Source organism: Hyperoodon ampullatus, assembly GCF_949752795.1.
Source record: "Hyperoodon ampullatus genome assembly, chromosome: 1".
In the NCBI taxonomy this organism is placed as follows: Eukaryota; Metazoa; Chordata; class Mammalia; order Artiodactyla; family Ziphiidae; genus Hyperoodon; species Hyperoodon ampullatus.
Window position 1 is genome coordinate 105,930,275 of NC_136914.1, and position 17,353 is coordinate 105,947,627.

The 17,353-nt window shown below is 36.3% G+C and overlaps 1 protein-coding gene across 1 annotated transcript in view; it reads right to left on the reverse strand.

Annotated features, from left to right (window-relative positions):
- LOC307057796 (transmembrane protease serine 11D-like) overlaps nucleotides 1-17,353 on the reverse strand; it is a gene marked incomplete at its 5' end in the record, with an annotated part of 48,922 nt that overhangs the window by 10,695 nt on the left and 20,874 nt on the right. Inside the window, 2 exons of the mRNA XM_079711063.1 lie at nucleotides 1,488-1,526; nucleotides 4,829-4,986. Of these exons, the coding sequence (XP_079567189.1) occupies nucleotides 1,488-1,526; nucleotides 4,829-4,986 (197 nt within the window). The remainder of the gene's footprint in view (nucleotides 1-1,487; nucleotides 1,527-4,828; nucleotides 4,987-17,353) is intronic.

The following is a 17,353-nucleotide window of genomic DNA, read 5'->3' on the forward strand; positions in this document are numbered from 1 at the left end:
AAAGTATACAGTGCGATGATTTGATATACATATACATTGTTGAATGATTACCAAGTTCAAGATAGTTAACACATCTAACACCTCACATAGTTCTCTTTTGTGTGTGTGTGTGTAAGTGTGACGGGAATACTTATGATCTACTCTCAGCAACTTTCAAGTGTACAATACCATATTACTAACTCTAGTCACCAAGCTGGGCATTAGGTTCTCAGAACTTACTAGAAGCTGCATTTTAACAAGTGATTCATGTGCACAATGAAGTTGGAGGGAAACTGCTCTCATCATGCAGACTGTAGAGGTAATTCAGGTTCACTGTGGACAGTTCAGTCCACATCTGTAACTTACTCTATCTTACCAAGTGTGCCCTGGAAAAGGAGTTACTTTAGGTCCACAGAATATTCTCGAGGGTAACTGAAGGTTTCTAAGTATCTAGATGAGGTTTATTTAAATATTTTAAGAGAGCCCATGACTCTCTAATGGTCAAAGCTGAAATGGGCTGGAGTGGGCTGGATCACTCAACTCCTCTTAACTCCCACTCCCATGGTTTATTTCCTCTTGTTTAGTCTATTACTGAGAAATTAGTGGTAAATCACCACCAACAGTTTCTATTGCTGGACCAGCTCTGAAGTAGTGACATTGCTTCAATAGGACACCATCCAAAGGCATTTTTTCTAACAGATCTCCCAGATAGATTAGGACTAGACTTCCATTAAGAATATACATGGAATATAGGTTCCTTTGCTACATTCTCCAACCAAATTCTCTAGTAAATTATTTAAGCACATTTTAATGAAAAAGAAGCATGAATTAAATATATAATGAAGTTGAAAAACACCCACAGAGGAAGCATTAACTTTAACATCACTTAAGTATGTGAGATAGGCCAGCTATCAAGATATATTGAACTAATTTCTAACTACCTTTTATTAGCCAGAGAAGTAAACTGCTGTTTTCTAGGGGCTATATTTCTGCTATCCTAGCCTGAGAGTATACATAAGGACATTGGAAAGCAGTGACTTTTCTAATATGTTATAGACATAAAACTGATATTGCTTTTTGTAATTTTTTTTTATTATACTTTATGATTAACTTAAATCCACAACAAAGCAAGCTATTCTGGTGGTTAGGAGAAGGCATATAAATGATGCAACTAAACATAATTTGCAAGTCTACTGAAATGCTGCCATGGAACCAGGACAGGAAAAACTTCCTAAAGCTGCCAAGAAAACTTTAATGAGACCAAACTTGATACAGAGTGGTGGAATGGCATTGCTACTTCTTCCTTCTAAAAGGAGGGGAAAACTTAAACATCACTTCATAGGCCAACAGAATCAGCAATATCTTATCTCAACAACAACCCACATGAGTGAACTAAGAATAAAGATACCATCTCAATAGACACTGCCTTGGCAAAGACTACAAATCACTTGAACATTTACTCTTTTTATTTTGGTAAACCACGTTTACAAAGTAATTTAAAAGCTTACCTTGAGTTAAAATATTTTCTGTATCCTCGTCAGTTATTTCTGGTGTTAAAAAAGAGAGAGAGAGTAGGATCAATACAAAAAGGACTGTATACCATTTGACCTTAATTTCTTAACGTGTAGTCCTCAGACAACCATAATCAGAATCATTTAGAGGACTGCTAAAGTACAGACTCCTTGGCTCCATCCCAGACCTGCTGAAAGAATCTGAGTCATGGGCTTCAGAAAACTGTTTATAATATTCCCTTAATTTATTGTTTGCACACTAAAGTTTGTGCTTTAATTTCTCATCAAATGCTTAAAAGATAGTTAAAAGTTATTTAAAAGATATTTCTGCTCTCAAGTCACTCAGTTTACTTGGGAAAACAGCAACATAGTCATGGAGATACAATGTAGTAAATGCTGTAAGAGAAGTTAATTTTTCATTTTTTTCTAATATATATTTATGTACATATAACTATATCTGTATTACTTTTCTGATACTATTTGTAGTACTGCAGGTATAACAAAATACAGGGGGTCTGCCATCACATAATTTATAGGTAGAAATTGATCAAGAAATCATTCAAATAAATTTAAGTGCAAAGTAGAGAGGATAAAGGAGAGAGTTACTAATGATTCTGGTTCACAGATGTTATCATGATGAAAATAACATTTGAGTTGTATTTTGAATACCTAAAAGGAGTTTTTCAGGCAGGCAAGAGGTGAAAAGGCATTCCAGATGAGAGATATAGTGGGCACAAATGCATGGAGCTGTAAGATGTTTGTGGAGCAATAAAGTCAGTAGAGCTAATACAAGTGTTGCATGTAGGGAAGTGGTGGGAGAGCACAGAAAGGAAAACATGTTGGTGCCAGATGGTGATAGTTTGTATATTCCAGTTTAATGTCTGCTTATAGAACAGTTTTCTCTGCATGTCCTACAGCCATCGCAAACTCAATGTCACCAAATTTTACTCCAAATTTGCTACTTATATTTCCTCCTTTAGTAAATGACACCACTTCCACCAATAGCTAGAAATCTGAAATGGTCTCTAACTCCTTCTTTCTCATCATTTCCCACATCTTATTGCTTTCCAGATTTTGTACCTTCTACCCTCTAACCATCCTTTGCATTAGCACCATCTTCCCCCTCCCTTTGGCTGCTACTTTAGTTCATGCTTTCATCATTTGACACCTATTCCCTGCCTCCACTTTTGCCCTTTTTAATGCATCCACCTCTACTTTACCAGACTGACATTTCTAAAAATGTAGATCATGTCAGAGTATATTCTCTGCTTGAAATCTTTTAATGAGAAATCAGCTTCTTATTTCCTATAAGATAAATCTAAACCTCTCAGACAGGTGTTCATGTTCTCTAAAGTCAACTTAAACAAACTTTTTTGCTGCCAGAAGTTTCACAGGGCTTGGGTATCACACCTGCTTTGTAAGTGTTAGAGGAGGCAAAACATCCTTTTGGAGAAAGGAAATAAAAAGAGCTGACCATTCCTTTTCATTCTTTGAGCAAGAAAGGCTTTATTTCAATACTGGCTCCCCTACATGCTGCCTGTATGCCCTGGGCAATTATCTATCTTTTCTGAGTGCAGACAATAGAAGGATCCATAACATGTGGTTGTTGTGAGGGTTAAACAAACTGTAATGCATGAGCATCAGCTAGTCAGGAAGGACACAGCCACCCATGGAGCTGGATCAGTGTCTTGGAGGTCCTTGCTGTGCTAAGCATTAATGCTGTAGTTGCAAGGGGAGAAGCTGGGAGTCCAAGATAGGGATGGGAGAATTTGGAGGGGTTGGGAAGGCACCTTTGTAGGCCTGGTGCAGTGGTTATTTACCAACAGATAGGAAAGAATTTCAATATTTTAACAACTAGTAAAACTATAACAGGTATTTGCTTATTAACTACCAGTCCAATGTGGGGGCCACCAAAATCCCTTAATTGTGAGCTTATTATGAGGGGAATCATGGTTTCTTAAGCTAGCAGTACATGACAAAGTTGAAGGAGTGTCCTTAAATTCTATGCATATATTAAGTAATTCCTTCTTTTTAAAAGTCATGCAAAAATATGAATGGAGTACTTATTATGTGCTAGACACTGGGCAGCAGAAGGACAGTAGGATGAACAAGGCAGACTGGCCCTTGCCTTTAGAAAACTAACAGAGTAGGATGAAGACACAGAAATAATATTGTAGTTTCAATTGTGATAAACTCTGTGAAGGAAAATGAAGGTGTGTATGACAGAGGTAAATAATTTAGTACTGGAAGTTAGAAAAGACTTACATTAGAAAGAAATGATTCAGATGATACTTGACAGATGCAAGGGGGTGATCTAACCTGTGTTATAAGAAACTGGAATAATGTATGCAAAGGCCCTGAGGCACGGAGAGAATTTTTACAAGCAGAGAAAGTGAAGGTGTGGCCAGATTGTGGTGAATGAGGAGGAGAATGGTATAATAAATGGCTAGAGGGGTAAGTATGAACCAGATCATACAGTGCTTTAGATGAGATCACCATATCATTTATTGTCCAAACCAGAAAACATAAAGGCTAATATTAATAATGGTTCTTGGACAATTGGCATGAACCCAGGACTGTCCTGGGTAAACCAGGAAATATGGCATTCTTCTTACATGTGGTGTTTATGTTTTGTTTTTATTTTTGTTTTGTTTTGTGGGAAGCCATGGGAGCTTTTAAGCAAGATTGTATTTATATTTTAAAATATTTCCTTGATCAGTATGTGTACAATACATTGGAAAGGGCCAAGAAAGTATAGAAGCAGAGTAGCTTGGAGGCTAGTGCTGTAGTTCCAGTAAGAAATGATGTTGGCTTAGACCAGAGTGATAGCAATAGGGATGAAAAACAATGGAAATAGATTCCATTCTAGGCAGAAGTAGAGAGGATTTTCAGAGAGGAGGTAGGAATATTGTTAAATCTTCTAATTTCCTTCTTTATTCTACAAGTATTTACCAGACACCTTCCAATTGCATGCTCTGTTCTCAGATGGATAGATCCTTAATTAAATTGTTCTCTGACCTCGAACAGCTATTTACCATTCTTATAACATACCTACAAATTGAACATCTGACAGCAACATCCCTTACAAGGAGGGTTGAGAGGGAAATATAATAAAGAATTTTTAGCAAATAAAACTTACTCAATGAATGCTAAATGATTCTTTAAAACTTTAGAATATTTTATATTGGAGAGCTATATATTATAGTTAGCTTCATAATACATTGTTTTCATAGTTTAATTCCAAGGGAAAAAAGTCAGTCTCTCATTAAATCGAAGCATGAATTAGAACTGGTAGAGAGATATATTGAAATGAGATGGCTAAAGAAAATGATACTTGCGTGCTAACTCTCCTGAAGTGTTCATTTCCAAGTTTTCAGAGTTATTCAGAATTTGTTGTAAAACAGACTCAATTCTCCTTTTCACTGATGGTTCATTGTTATTCTTCGTGAATTTAAATTTCATGACAATATCTGCTATCACATCACTACCACTTTGCCTGAAAAACCATAAAGATATTTTTTTAAATGTATAATTATGATAATTTTCTGTCGTTCTCTTTATATACTTTTCTTGATTAAGCATTAAAAACATTACTTAAGAAATTTAACGTTAGGACAGATTCACAAAACAGTGTTTCTGTATGTAATGATATATCACAATGCTACCCCACAAACACTAGATTTCAGTGCATAGTACACTGTACCCACCATTCAGGATAGCTTGTTTTAAAGTCAGAATGGCAGAGTTTGAACACCAGCTCTGCCATTTACTGTTGGAATTTAGGTAAGTTTTTTGTTTCTTAATCTTTCTGTACCTGTATCCTCACATTGAAATGGGTTATTATGAAGATTATATGAATTAACATATGTAAGACTTTTGGGAAGAGTACATAGCATACAGTAAGTATGCTGTAAGTATTAGCTATGGTTAGACTTCGCAAATCTTCAAAAAACCCCACTCATCTCATTAAACAAACTTATAAAGAGATGAACTTCCAAGTTTATGTGACTTATAGTCTCAAGTTAATTTTCTGGTACCTACACCCCCTTATCTGGCTACAAAAGCAAATTTTAACTTCTGTAGTCATATGTTAAGATTTTTATCTCTGTTTTGATTAACTGTTGATATTTCTCACAAGAACCTTGATAATTTGGCTAAAGGTTATAATTCTCTAAAATCAAGATAATATCCATTTCCTCCAATGTAAATTACCATGTAAATCACTTCCTCCACCTAATATTGGCGCTCTCCTTTTCTGAAAATGAATGTGCATTAGGCACATTTGGTTTTGATGCTCTCATACACTAGGCTGCCTCCTCTCATCTCAATTGCTAATTTTGCCATAATATTCACCCCAGATATTAATTAATATTTACTAGGTAAATACTAAATAAGCACCTTTTTTGTGCTGGGCATTATTCTTAGTTTCAGAAATTAGCTATGACCAAGATTCACAATTGCCATTCTCATGAATAGCGCAGTTTAGATGAAGAAGCAGACACTGAATAAATAATTACATATTACATTTCTAGCAACATGAAAACCTAAATAATTTTAAAAAGCTTTTCATATAAAACAACCAGAAATGCTAGCTAAAATATAATAAATTCTATTTGAAATGCAAAGTTGGGCTCCTGTGAAAATAAGGGAAATCTTAGAAGACTAAAAATAAAGAAGAATATGAATATTACATGGTAAGCATTAGAATTGCAATTGTTTTGTGTTTCAGCATTAATAGATACTGGAGATGAGGTCTTGGGCTAGTACAAAATAGGGAGACGGTTATGAGGTTTCAGAATAAGGTTAGGTTTCTCAAAGAACTAGGCATTCAGTGAAAGCATAGATTAGAAAGAAGAAGAACTCACATCATAAAAGAGAAGTGTAGTTGTCTCAGAGGTCCAGGTCTGGATGGAAAAAAGGTTCTCCTGAGAATTCATAATCATGAACCTGACTTAATGAAAGTTTTGGATTTACATTAATACCACCTGCATGGTCCCAGACACTTTAATCTAAGAAATTAACCAAAAAATAGTCCATGTGATGCCAATCCTCCTAGAGTATCTGATAGAAGCAAATGCTTTGGAGGTATGTATGTTAAATCCAGACTGCATAGGATCCCAATCACAAAGTGGGATTAAAGATAAGCATACAACCTCAGTGGTAAACAATACCTCGTGAGCTAAAATCAGAACAAGAAGAGCATCCTCAAAAAGTCCACATAATAAAATTAACAGATGTTCAGATAAGTAAATTTGAAATGACAAATGACATAAAAGAGGAATTATAAATATGAGAAAAGTATAGTACTTTTTCAAAACAGGTAAACATAGTCAAACATACTTTTTAATTGAAATGAAAACTTGATGGATGAGTTACACAGAATAGTAGACAAAGCTGAAGAGAAACTGGTTAACTGAAAGAGATGAAATCACACAGAATGTAACATAGGTAAAGGTGTGAAAAAGATCAAATAGAGGCTAAGAGACAGGAGACATCTCAAAGTTTACCTAGTGAAATGTTAAAGAAGAGAACAGAAAAATAAATGAGCAGCAGTATTACAAGAGATAATGAGAATTATCTGGAATTAATAAAGACACTAAGCCTCAGATAGAGATGAGTCTGAAGCATACTCAATAAAACAAAGCACACACACAGATACATCATAATAAAACTCTGAACTCCAAAGGCAAATGGAAGATTTTCAAACAATAGAGAAAAAACTAGCTACCAAAGAAAGTTTTGACTGAAGGACAATTTCTTAATAACAGTGATAAAAGGCAGTATATAATTCTATTTTCAAAATGCTGAGAGAAAATTGCTATCAGCTTGGAATTTTATAGCCACATTAAAGTGTTATTCAAGAATGAGGCTAAAATAAGGACCTTTCACGCATCACAACAAAAACAAAGCTAAACAAAAGTGTAGTTTATTGTTCATGTACTCTTGTTAAAGAATTTATGAAGGAAGTACTTCAGTAAGAAGGAAATTGAACCCAGAAGAAAGGTGTTTGTTAGGTACAGAAAGACATAGGAAACAAAGAAAATGGTAAACTGGTAATCTAAAAAGACATTGACGGGGGTGGAGTCAAGATGGCGTACTAGGAGGACGTGGAATTTGCATCTCGTACAACTGGGGCACCTACCAGGCACTGGTGGGGCACTGTGGACACCTAAGGGGATGGTAGGAACCCCCAGGCACTGGGTAGGACGTGGGGCCTGGGGGGAGTGAAGGGGAGGAGAAGTGGAGGCAGGGCGAGACTGGCGCCCCTGAGGGGTGGCTGGGGAAGGGGAAGGGATCCTACGCCCGAAGCAGGAAATTGGGGAACCATTGGAAGGGCAGAGGATCAAAAGGGAGCATGGCCAGTTTTCCCGTGCCCACTTGGACCCCCGGGAACCTGCTGAGATCCCAAGCCTGATCCTCTGCCCACGGAGGCCCCCTTTAGCCATGTCGTCCTGAGGGAGTGGGAGGGAGGGAAGGGGGAGCAAAAGTAAAGGCCAGACCTATGGGACTGGAAGCCCTGAGGGGTGGCTGGGGGAGGGGAGGAGTTCCTACACCCAGGAGGACCCACCCATGGTTAGGGGTCCAGTGGCAATGGGGGAGACCCTGGGGGAGGGGTGTGAAGGAAGAGAAGGGAACACAGCCAGTGCTTCCCCTATCTGCTTAGCAGCTGGGGAGCCTGTTGGGCTCCCGGGCCTAATCCTCTGCCCTCGGAGCCTCCCTCCTGCTGCACAGAGCCCAAGCCCTGCTCCTACACACCCACCCAGGGCCTCACCTCTACACTCGGAGACCCCCTCTGAGACCCCTCCAACGCACTGGGCCTAAACCCCACCCACACACACTCACCCAGGGGCCTACCTCTAAACTCTGGAACCCCACACTGTGGAGGCCCTCCTTTCCACGTGCTGCTTCTCCCCTTCCACACAGGTCCTAAGCAGAGACCCCTTGTGCCCCCATGCTTGAATTTTGCCCTGCCTAGGCCCCGCCCCCAGGACTTTTTCCAGCTACGTGGGTCCTGAGCCTAGGCCCCACCCCATGCACAAACGTCAACCCCCCACCCACCTAGGTCCTGCCCCACACTGAACCCTGCCCTTGCCTAAGTTCCACCACACCTAAACTCCGCCCCCATAGCCAAGGCTTTTTTCTTTTTTTTTTCTTTATTCCTCTTTTAGATTTGGGTTCTGTTTTACCTTGTTGATTCGTTGTTGTTGATTCTTTCATATTTTTATTATTCCTAATATTTTTCAAACTTTATTTTATTCTTTATACTTTGCTACTGTTCTCTCCTTCTGGCTTGTATCCCCCGCCCACTTTTTGTTTCCTTTTTTCTGTTGTGGTCTTATTTTTTTCAGTTGTTTCCATTATAGTTTTATTTTTCCTAATATATTTTTTATCTTTCTAATTTTATTTTTTATTCTTTGATATTGTACTGCTCCTTTTTCTCTTTTTTTTTTTTTTTTTTTTTTTTTTTTACTGTGCCACAAAGCTTGTGGGAACTTGGTTCCCAGGCCAGAGGTCAGGCCCAAGCTCCTGTGGTGGTAGCACCGAGTCCAAACTGCTGGACTAACAGAGAACCTCAGACCACAGGGAATATTAATCGGAGTGAGATCTCCCAGCGTTCCTCATCTTAGCACCAACCCCGGCTGTATCCAACTGTCTGCAAACTCCAGTTCTGGAGGTCTGAGGCCAAACAACTAGAAAAACAGGAAAACAGCACCACCCATCAAAAAAAAAAAAAAAGACAAATATGTTACAGATGAAGGAACAAGGTAAAAACCTATAGAACAAATAAATGAAGATGAAATAGGCAACCTACCTGAAAAAGAATTCAGAGTAATGATAGTAAACATGATTCAAAATCTTGGAAACAGAACGGAGAAAATACAAGAAACATTTAATAAGGATCTAAAAGAACTAAGGGGCAAACAAGCAGTGATTAACAACACAATTACTGAAATTAAAAATTCTCTAGAAGGAATCAATAGCACAATAACTGAAGCAGAAGAATGGATAAGTGACCTGTAAGATAAAAGAGTGGAAATAACTGCTGCAGAGCAAAAAAAAAAAAAAAAAAAAGAGAATTGAGGACAGTCTCAGAGACCTCTGGGACAACATTAAACACACTAACATTCAAATTATAGGGGTCACAGAAGAAGAGAAAAAGGGTCTGAGAAAATATTTGAAGAGATAATAGATAAAAACTTCCCTAACATGGGAAAGGAAATAGTCAAGTCCAGGAAGTGCAGAGTTCCCATACAGGCTAAATCCAAGGAGAAACACCCCGAAAGACATATTAATCAAACTTTCAAAAATTAAATACAAAGAAAAAATATTAAGGGCAGCAAGGTTAACAGCTTATCTTTCAGAAACTCTGCAAACCAAAAGGGAGTGGCAGGACATATTTAAAGTGATGAAAGGGAAAAACAACCAAGATTACTCTCCCCAGCAAGGATCTCATTCATATCCGATGGAGAAATTAAAAGCTTTACAGAGAAGCAAAAGCTAAGAGAATTCAGCACCACCAAACCAGCTTTACAACAAATGCTGAAGGAACTTCTCTAGGCAGGAAACACAAGAGAAGGAAAAGACCTACAAAAACACACCCAAAACAATTAAGAAAATGGTAATAGGAACATACATATCAATAATTACCTTAAATGCAAATGGATTAAATGCTCCAACCAAAAGAAATAGACTGGCTGAATGGATACAAAAACAAGACCCATATATATGCTGTCTACAAGAGACCCACTTAACCTACAGACACATAGAGACTGAGTATGAGGGGATGGAAAAAGATATTACATGGAAATGGAAATGAAAAGAAAGCTGGAGTAGCAATTCTCATATCAGACAAAATAGACTTTAAAATAAAGACTATTACAAGAGACAAAAAAAGAACACTACATAATGATCAAGGGATCAATCCAAGAAGAAGATATAACAATTGTAAATATTTATGCACCCAACATAGGAGCAGCTCAATACATAATGTAAATGCTAACAGCCATAAAAGGGGAAATCAACAGTAACACAATCATAATGGGGACTTTAACACCCCACTTTCACCAATGGAAAGATCATCCAAAATGAAAATAAAAACACAAGCTTTAAATGATACATTAAACAAGATGGACTTAATTGATATTTAGATGACATTCCATCCAAAAACAACAGAATACACTTTTTTCTCAAGTGCTCATGGAACATTCTCCAGGATAGATCATATCTTGGGTCACAAATCAAGCCTTGGTAAATTTAAGAAAATTGAAATTGTATCAAGTATCTTTTCCGACCACAATGCTATGAGACTAGATATAAATTACAGGAAAAAAAACTATAAAAAATGCAAACACATGGAGGCTAAACAATACAGTACTAAATAACCTAGAGATCACTAAGAAATCAAAGAGGAAATCAAAAAATACCTAGAAACAAATGACAATGAAACGACTTCCCAAAACCTATGGGATGCAGCAAAGTAGTTCAAAGATAGAAGTTTAGAGCAATACAATTGTATCTCAAGAAACAAACATCTCAAATAAACAACCTAAACTTACACTTAAAGCAATTAGAGAAAGAAGAACAAAAAAACCCCAAAGTTAGCAGAAGGAAAGAAATCATAAAGATCAAATTGGAAAAAAATGAAAAAGAAATGAAGGAAACAGTAGCAAAGATCAGTCAAACAAAAAGCTGGTTCTTTGAGAAGATAAAGAGTATTGGTAAACCATTAGCCAGACTCATCAAGAAAAAAAGGAAGAAGACTCAAATCAACAATTAGAAATGAAAAAGGAGAAGTAACAACTGACACTGCAGAAATACAAAGGATCATGAGAGATTACTACAAGCAACTGTATGCCAATAAAATGGACAACCAGGAAGAAATGGACAAATTCTTAGAAAAGCACAACCTTCCAAGACTGAACCAGGTAGAAATAGAAAATATAAACAGACCAATCACAAGCACTGAAATTGAAATTCTGATTAAAAGTCTTCCAAGAAACAAAAGCCCAGTACCAGATGGCTTCACAGGCAAATTCTATCAAACATTTAGAGAAGAGCTAACACCTATCCTTCTCAAACTCTTCAAAATATAGCAGAAGGAGGAACACTACCAAACTCATTCTACGAGGCCATTACCCTGATACCGAAACCAGACAAAGATGTCACAAAAAAAATTCCAGGCCAGTATCTCTGATGAAGATTATATGCAAAAATCCTCAACAAAATACTAGCAAAAAGAATCCAACAGCACATTAAATGGATCATACACCATGATCAAGTGGGGTTTATCCCCGGAATGCAAGGATTCTTCAATATATGCAAATCAATGTGATACACCATCTTAACAAATTGAAGTATATAAACCATATGATAATCTCAATATATTCAGATAAAGCTTTTCGCAAAATTCAACACCTATTTATGATAAAAACTCTCCAGAAAGTGGGCATAGAGGGAACTTACCTCAACATAATAAAGGCCATATAGGACAAACCCACATCAACATCATTCTCAAAGGTGAAAAACTGAAACCATTTCCTCAAAGATCAGGAACAAGACAAGGTTGCCCACTCTCACCACTGTTATTCAACATAGTTTTGGAAGTTTTAGCCACAGCAATCAGAGAAGAAAAAGAAAATCCAAATCGGAAAAGAAGTAAAATCGTCACTGCAGATGACATGATACTATACATAGAGAATCCTAAAGATGCTACCAGAAAACTACTAGAGCTAATCAATGAATTTGGTAGAGTAGCAGGATACAAAAGTAATGCACAGAAATCTCTTGCATTCCTATACACTAATGATGAAATATCTGAAAGATAAATTAAGGAAACACTCCCATTTACCATTGCAACAAAAAGAATAAAATACCTAGGAATAAACTTACCCAAGGAGACAAAAGATCTGTATGCAGAAAACTGTAAGACACTGATGAAAAAAGGATGATACAAACAGATGGAGAGATATACCATGTTCTTGGATTGGAAGAATCAACATTGTGAAAATGACTATACTACCAAAAGCAATCTACAGATTCAATGCAATCCCTATCAAACTACCAATGGCATTCTTCACAGAGCTACAACAAAAAATTTCACAATTTGTATGGAAACACAAAAGACCCCGAAAAGCCAAAGCAATCTTTAGAAAGAAAAATGGAGCTGGAGGAATAAGGCTCCTGGACTGCATACTATACTACAAAGCTACAGTAATCAATCATACAATACTACAGTATGGTACTGGAACAAAAACAGAAATATAGATCAGTGGAGCAGGATAGAAAGCCCAGAGATAAACCCACGAACATATGCTCACCTTATTTTTGATAAAGGAGGCAAAAATATGCAATGGAGAAAAGACAGCCTCTTCAATAAGTGGTGCTGGGAAAACTGGACAGCTACATGTAAAGGAATGAAATTAGAACACTTCCTAACACTGTACACAAAAATAAACTCAAAATGGATTAAAGACCTAAATGTAAGGCCAGACTCTATTAAACTCTTAGAGGAAAACATAGGCAGAACACTCTGTCATAAATCATAGCAAGATCCTTTTTGACCCCACTGCTAGACAAATGGAAATAAAAACAAAAATAAACAAGTGGGGCCTAATGAAACTTAAAAGCTTTTACACAGCAAAGGAAACAATAAAGGAGATGAAAAGACAGCCCTCAGAATGGGAGAAGATACTTGAAAATGAAGCAACTGACAAAGGATTAATCTCCAAAATATACAAGCAGCTCATGCAGCTCAATGTCAAAAGAAGACAACCCAATCCAAAAATGGGAAGAAGACCGAAATAGAAATTTCTCCAAAGAAGATATATAGATTACCAACAAAGACATGAAAAGATGTTCAACATCACTAATCATTAGAGAAATGCAAATCAAAACTACAATGAGGTATCACCTCACACTGGTCAGAATGGTATCATCAAAAAGTTTGTAAACAATATATGGTGGAGAGGGTGTGGAGAAAAAGGAACACTCTTGCTCTGTTCGTGGTAATGTAAATTGATACAGCCTCTGTGGAGAACAGTATGGAAGTTCCTTAAAAAAGTAAAAACATAACTACCATGTGACCCAGTAATCCCACTACTGGGCATATACCCTGAGAAAACCATAATTCAAACAGTATCATGTACCACAGTGTTCATTGCAGCACTACTTACAATAGCCAGGACATGGAAGCAACCTAGGTGTCTATCGACAGATGAATGGATAAAGAAGATGTGGCATATATGTACAATGGAATATTACTCAGCCATAAAAAGAAACAAAATTGGGTTATTTGTAGTGAGATGGATGGACCCAGTCTGTCATACAGAGTGAAGTAAGTCAGAAAGAGAAAAACAAATACTGTATGCTAATACATATATATGGAATCTAAAAAAAAAAAAAAAGTTCTGAAGAATCTAGGGGCAGGACAGGAATAAAGACACAGACATAGAAAATGGACTTGAGGACACGGGGAGGGGGAAAGGTAAGCTGAGACGAAGTGAGTAAGTAACATTGACCTATATACACTACCAAATGTAAAATAGCTAGTGGGAAGCAGCTGCATAACACAGGGAGATCAGCTTTGTGCTTTGTGACCAGCTACAGGTTTGGGATAGGGAGGGTGAGATGGAGATGCAAGAGGGAGGAGATATGGGGATATATGTATGCCTATAGCTGATTCGCTTTGTTATGCAGCAGAAACTAACACACCAGTGTAAAGCAATTATACTGCAATAAAAATGTTAAAAAAAAACACCCTAAATGTAATGTGGTATATATATTGAGTTGGATCCTGAAATGGAAAAAAAGGACATTAGTGGAAGAACTGGTGAAAACAAAATAAATCAGAGTCTAATAATGTATCAATGTTAATCTCTTAGTTTTGACAAAAGTACCATAGTTATGTAAGATGTTAACATTAGGGGAAGCTAGGTGAAGTGTATGTAGAAACGTTCTGTACTGTCTTTGGAACCTTTTTGTAAACTTAACATTATTCCAAAATAAAATTTTTACTTAAAAAATTAATAAAATGAGATTGAAAGTATAATTACAGTGATTTATTTGCAGGTGTTACAAATAAGGCGGAACTAATACATCAGTAATACGTGAATAACAGTTCCAAGTTTCCTGTATTATTTGGAAGAAGGGTAGTGGATTAAACCAACTCTCCTTATTTGTAAGAATTTTTAAGAATAATCACTAAAATAAGATAAATGGAATGTAGAACTTGTAAATTAGTAAACGGAAAAAAGAAAATGAAGAAAATACAATCATACAAGAGAAGGCAAGATAGTAGAAAAAAGCATTAGAAAAACCAGGATGAAGAACATAAGATAATATGGAGGAAATAAAGCCAAATGTAACTGTCATCAGAATAAATTGAAACTGACAACTCTCTAGTTAAAAGCAAAGATGGTCAGAATGCATTTGAAAATGTAATCTAGCTGTCTTCTTGTTTTAGGAGAAAAATTTAACCTGTAAGGATATATGAATGTTGAAAATGAAGATAAGGTCTGTTGAAAAAAGAACCATATGATAGTCAGTGTAGCATAATAGTATCAGATATAAGAGATTTTAAGATTGAAAGACATTAATTAGTGATAAAAAGGATTAATACCTTGTTAAAAGAAATAGTTCATGAGGCAGATATAAGAATTCTAAACACATAGGTGCTTGATAATATGTACTCAAAATATATTGAACAAGGAGAAATAGGCAAATCCATAGTGCTAGGTTTTATTTGAATGACATAATTACTAAGCTTAATTGGAAGGAACAGAATTCCTATAATTAAGTCTAATAGGAATCCAGAAACAGACTCATAGACATATGTAAACAATATACTATAGAAGTGGTATCACAAATCTGAAGGAAAATAACTCATGTAAAAAATTAAAAATCTTCCTCATGTCACACACAAACAAAACACTTGAATAGGAACAGCAAAAATTTAAAATTTATAGTCAAATACAGGAGATTTTCTTTATATACAAGAGGAGAAAGGATTTCTTAAGAGACATTTTGCAACTGATTTTCTACAACAAAAGATGCACATACAAAGTGTTAAGCTAATGCTATAGACAGGGAGAATATATTTGCAACTCAAAGTAACAAATGTTTGGTACCTCCTATAGACACAGAACTACAGATCAATAAGAAAAAGACAAATCATAGAAAACAAACAGAAAAGATGAATATGCAATTCAAAGAAGAGATATCTTTAGTGAAAGATAAACATGTAAATAGATACTCAAACAGGACTGTGTTTTATACTTCATTTATTTGATCTTCATAACAACTCTATCAAAGAGCCATGTACCTTCCTCTTGGGAACTGTGAGTAACAAACTCTCTTTCCAAAAGTCATCATCTCCTGATTTGTTGGCTTTACTGTACCTCAAATTTTCTATTGATGCAGTATATTTTAAAACAGAAGGGGAAGGGAAAAAAGTGGTGTGTGTGTGTGGATGTGTATTTCAGACAGAGGGAATAGCTTATATAAGAAGATCTTGAGGTTAGAGACAGTGAAGAACTGAAAACAGGCTAATGGGACTTGTGAGTAAAGAACCAAGTAGAGAGTAGTAAAAGACTACCCCAGAAATAGAGATGGTAGGAGAAAACCCTATATAGGAAGGTTTAGTAAACTTTGTTTTATATATATGTGTGTATATATATATATATACATACATATATATATATATATATATATGTATGTATATATATATGTATATATATATAGAGAGAGAGAGAGAGAAAGAGAGAGAGAGACATATATATCAAGAATACATATATCATGCACATATACATGTTTATATATGATATTTAACATAAGGGTAAGGAATGGCAGTTAGAACTTTAAGCAAATACTATGTTTAGCATTTCATTTCAAAAAATCTTTCTGGTTGCTATGTAGAATGTGGAGTGGATCAAGACTGCAGGAAAGGAGACTCATTAGGAGGCTGTTCATAGACAAGGAGAGAGATGGTTGAGGGCAGTGTGTTTGAAGTTATGGATCTTAAACATAATTAAGAAATAGAATTGTGAAGGTTAGATGGATGGATGTGTGGATTGAGGGAGAGATAGGAATTTAGAGATAACTGATATTTCTTTCTTGAGCATCTGGGTTGAAGGTGACACCATTGACAGAGGTAGGCAATACTAGAAGAGTAACATATTTGGTGGGGGAGAAATGATAGGTTCTGGTCTGGACTTATTAAAGTTGAGTTGTCCAAGATAGCCATATGACGATATCAAGTAGATGGCTGTGTATATTCACATCTCGAGATGAGAAGAGAGGACTGGCCCAGAGATACAACTTTAATAATAATTAGCATATAGGGGCAATGTAGCCCCTAAAAGGAGTTTCTGTGTGAACTGAGAAGATGAGAGGCTTACAGCACAGTCTGACAACATTTGAGGAAGAGAAGGAATAAGAACTAACAAAGAAAATTGAGAAGGAATAACTTGAGAGATAAAAGGAAAATCAGGGGTGTATAGGGTCATAGAAACCAAGGGATGGTACTATTTCAAAAAGGATTGAAAGGTCCAAGAAGAGGACTGATACAATTTCTTTGGAGTTTGTGATTCAGATGTCATTTTTGAACTTGGCAAGAAAAACTACTATTTTGTGGTGAGGTCAGAAGCCAGACAGCAGTGAAATGAGTAGTAAGTGGGAAGTGAACAAAAGGAGAAAAAAATGCAGATTCAGTCCTACAAGTATTGCAAGCTAGTGGCTGGTACAGAGAATTTCTCAAGAAAGTACTAAGGTGAATGTGCACTGAACTGACTGAAATGCATTTTGGAAAATGCTCTTCCTATGGATTCTTCTTACTTCTTGAACTCCTCAGCAAAACTTAACTGACC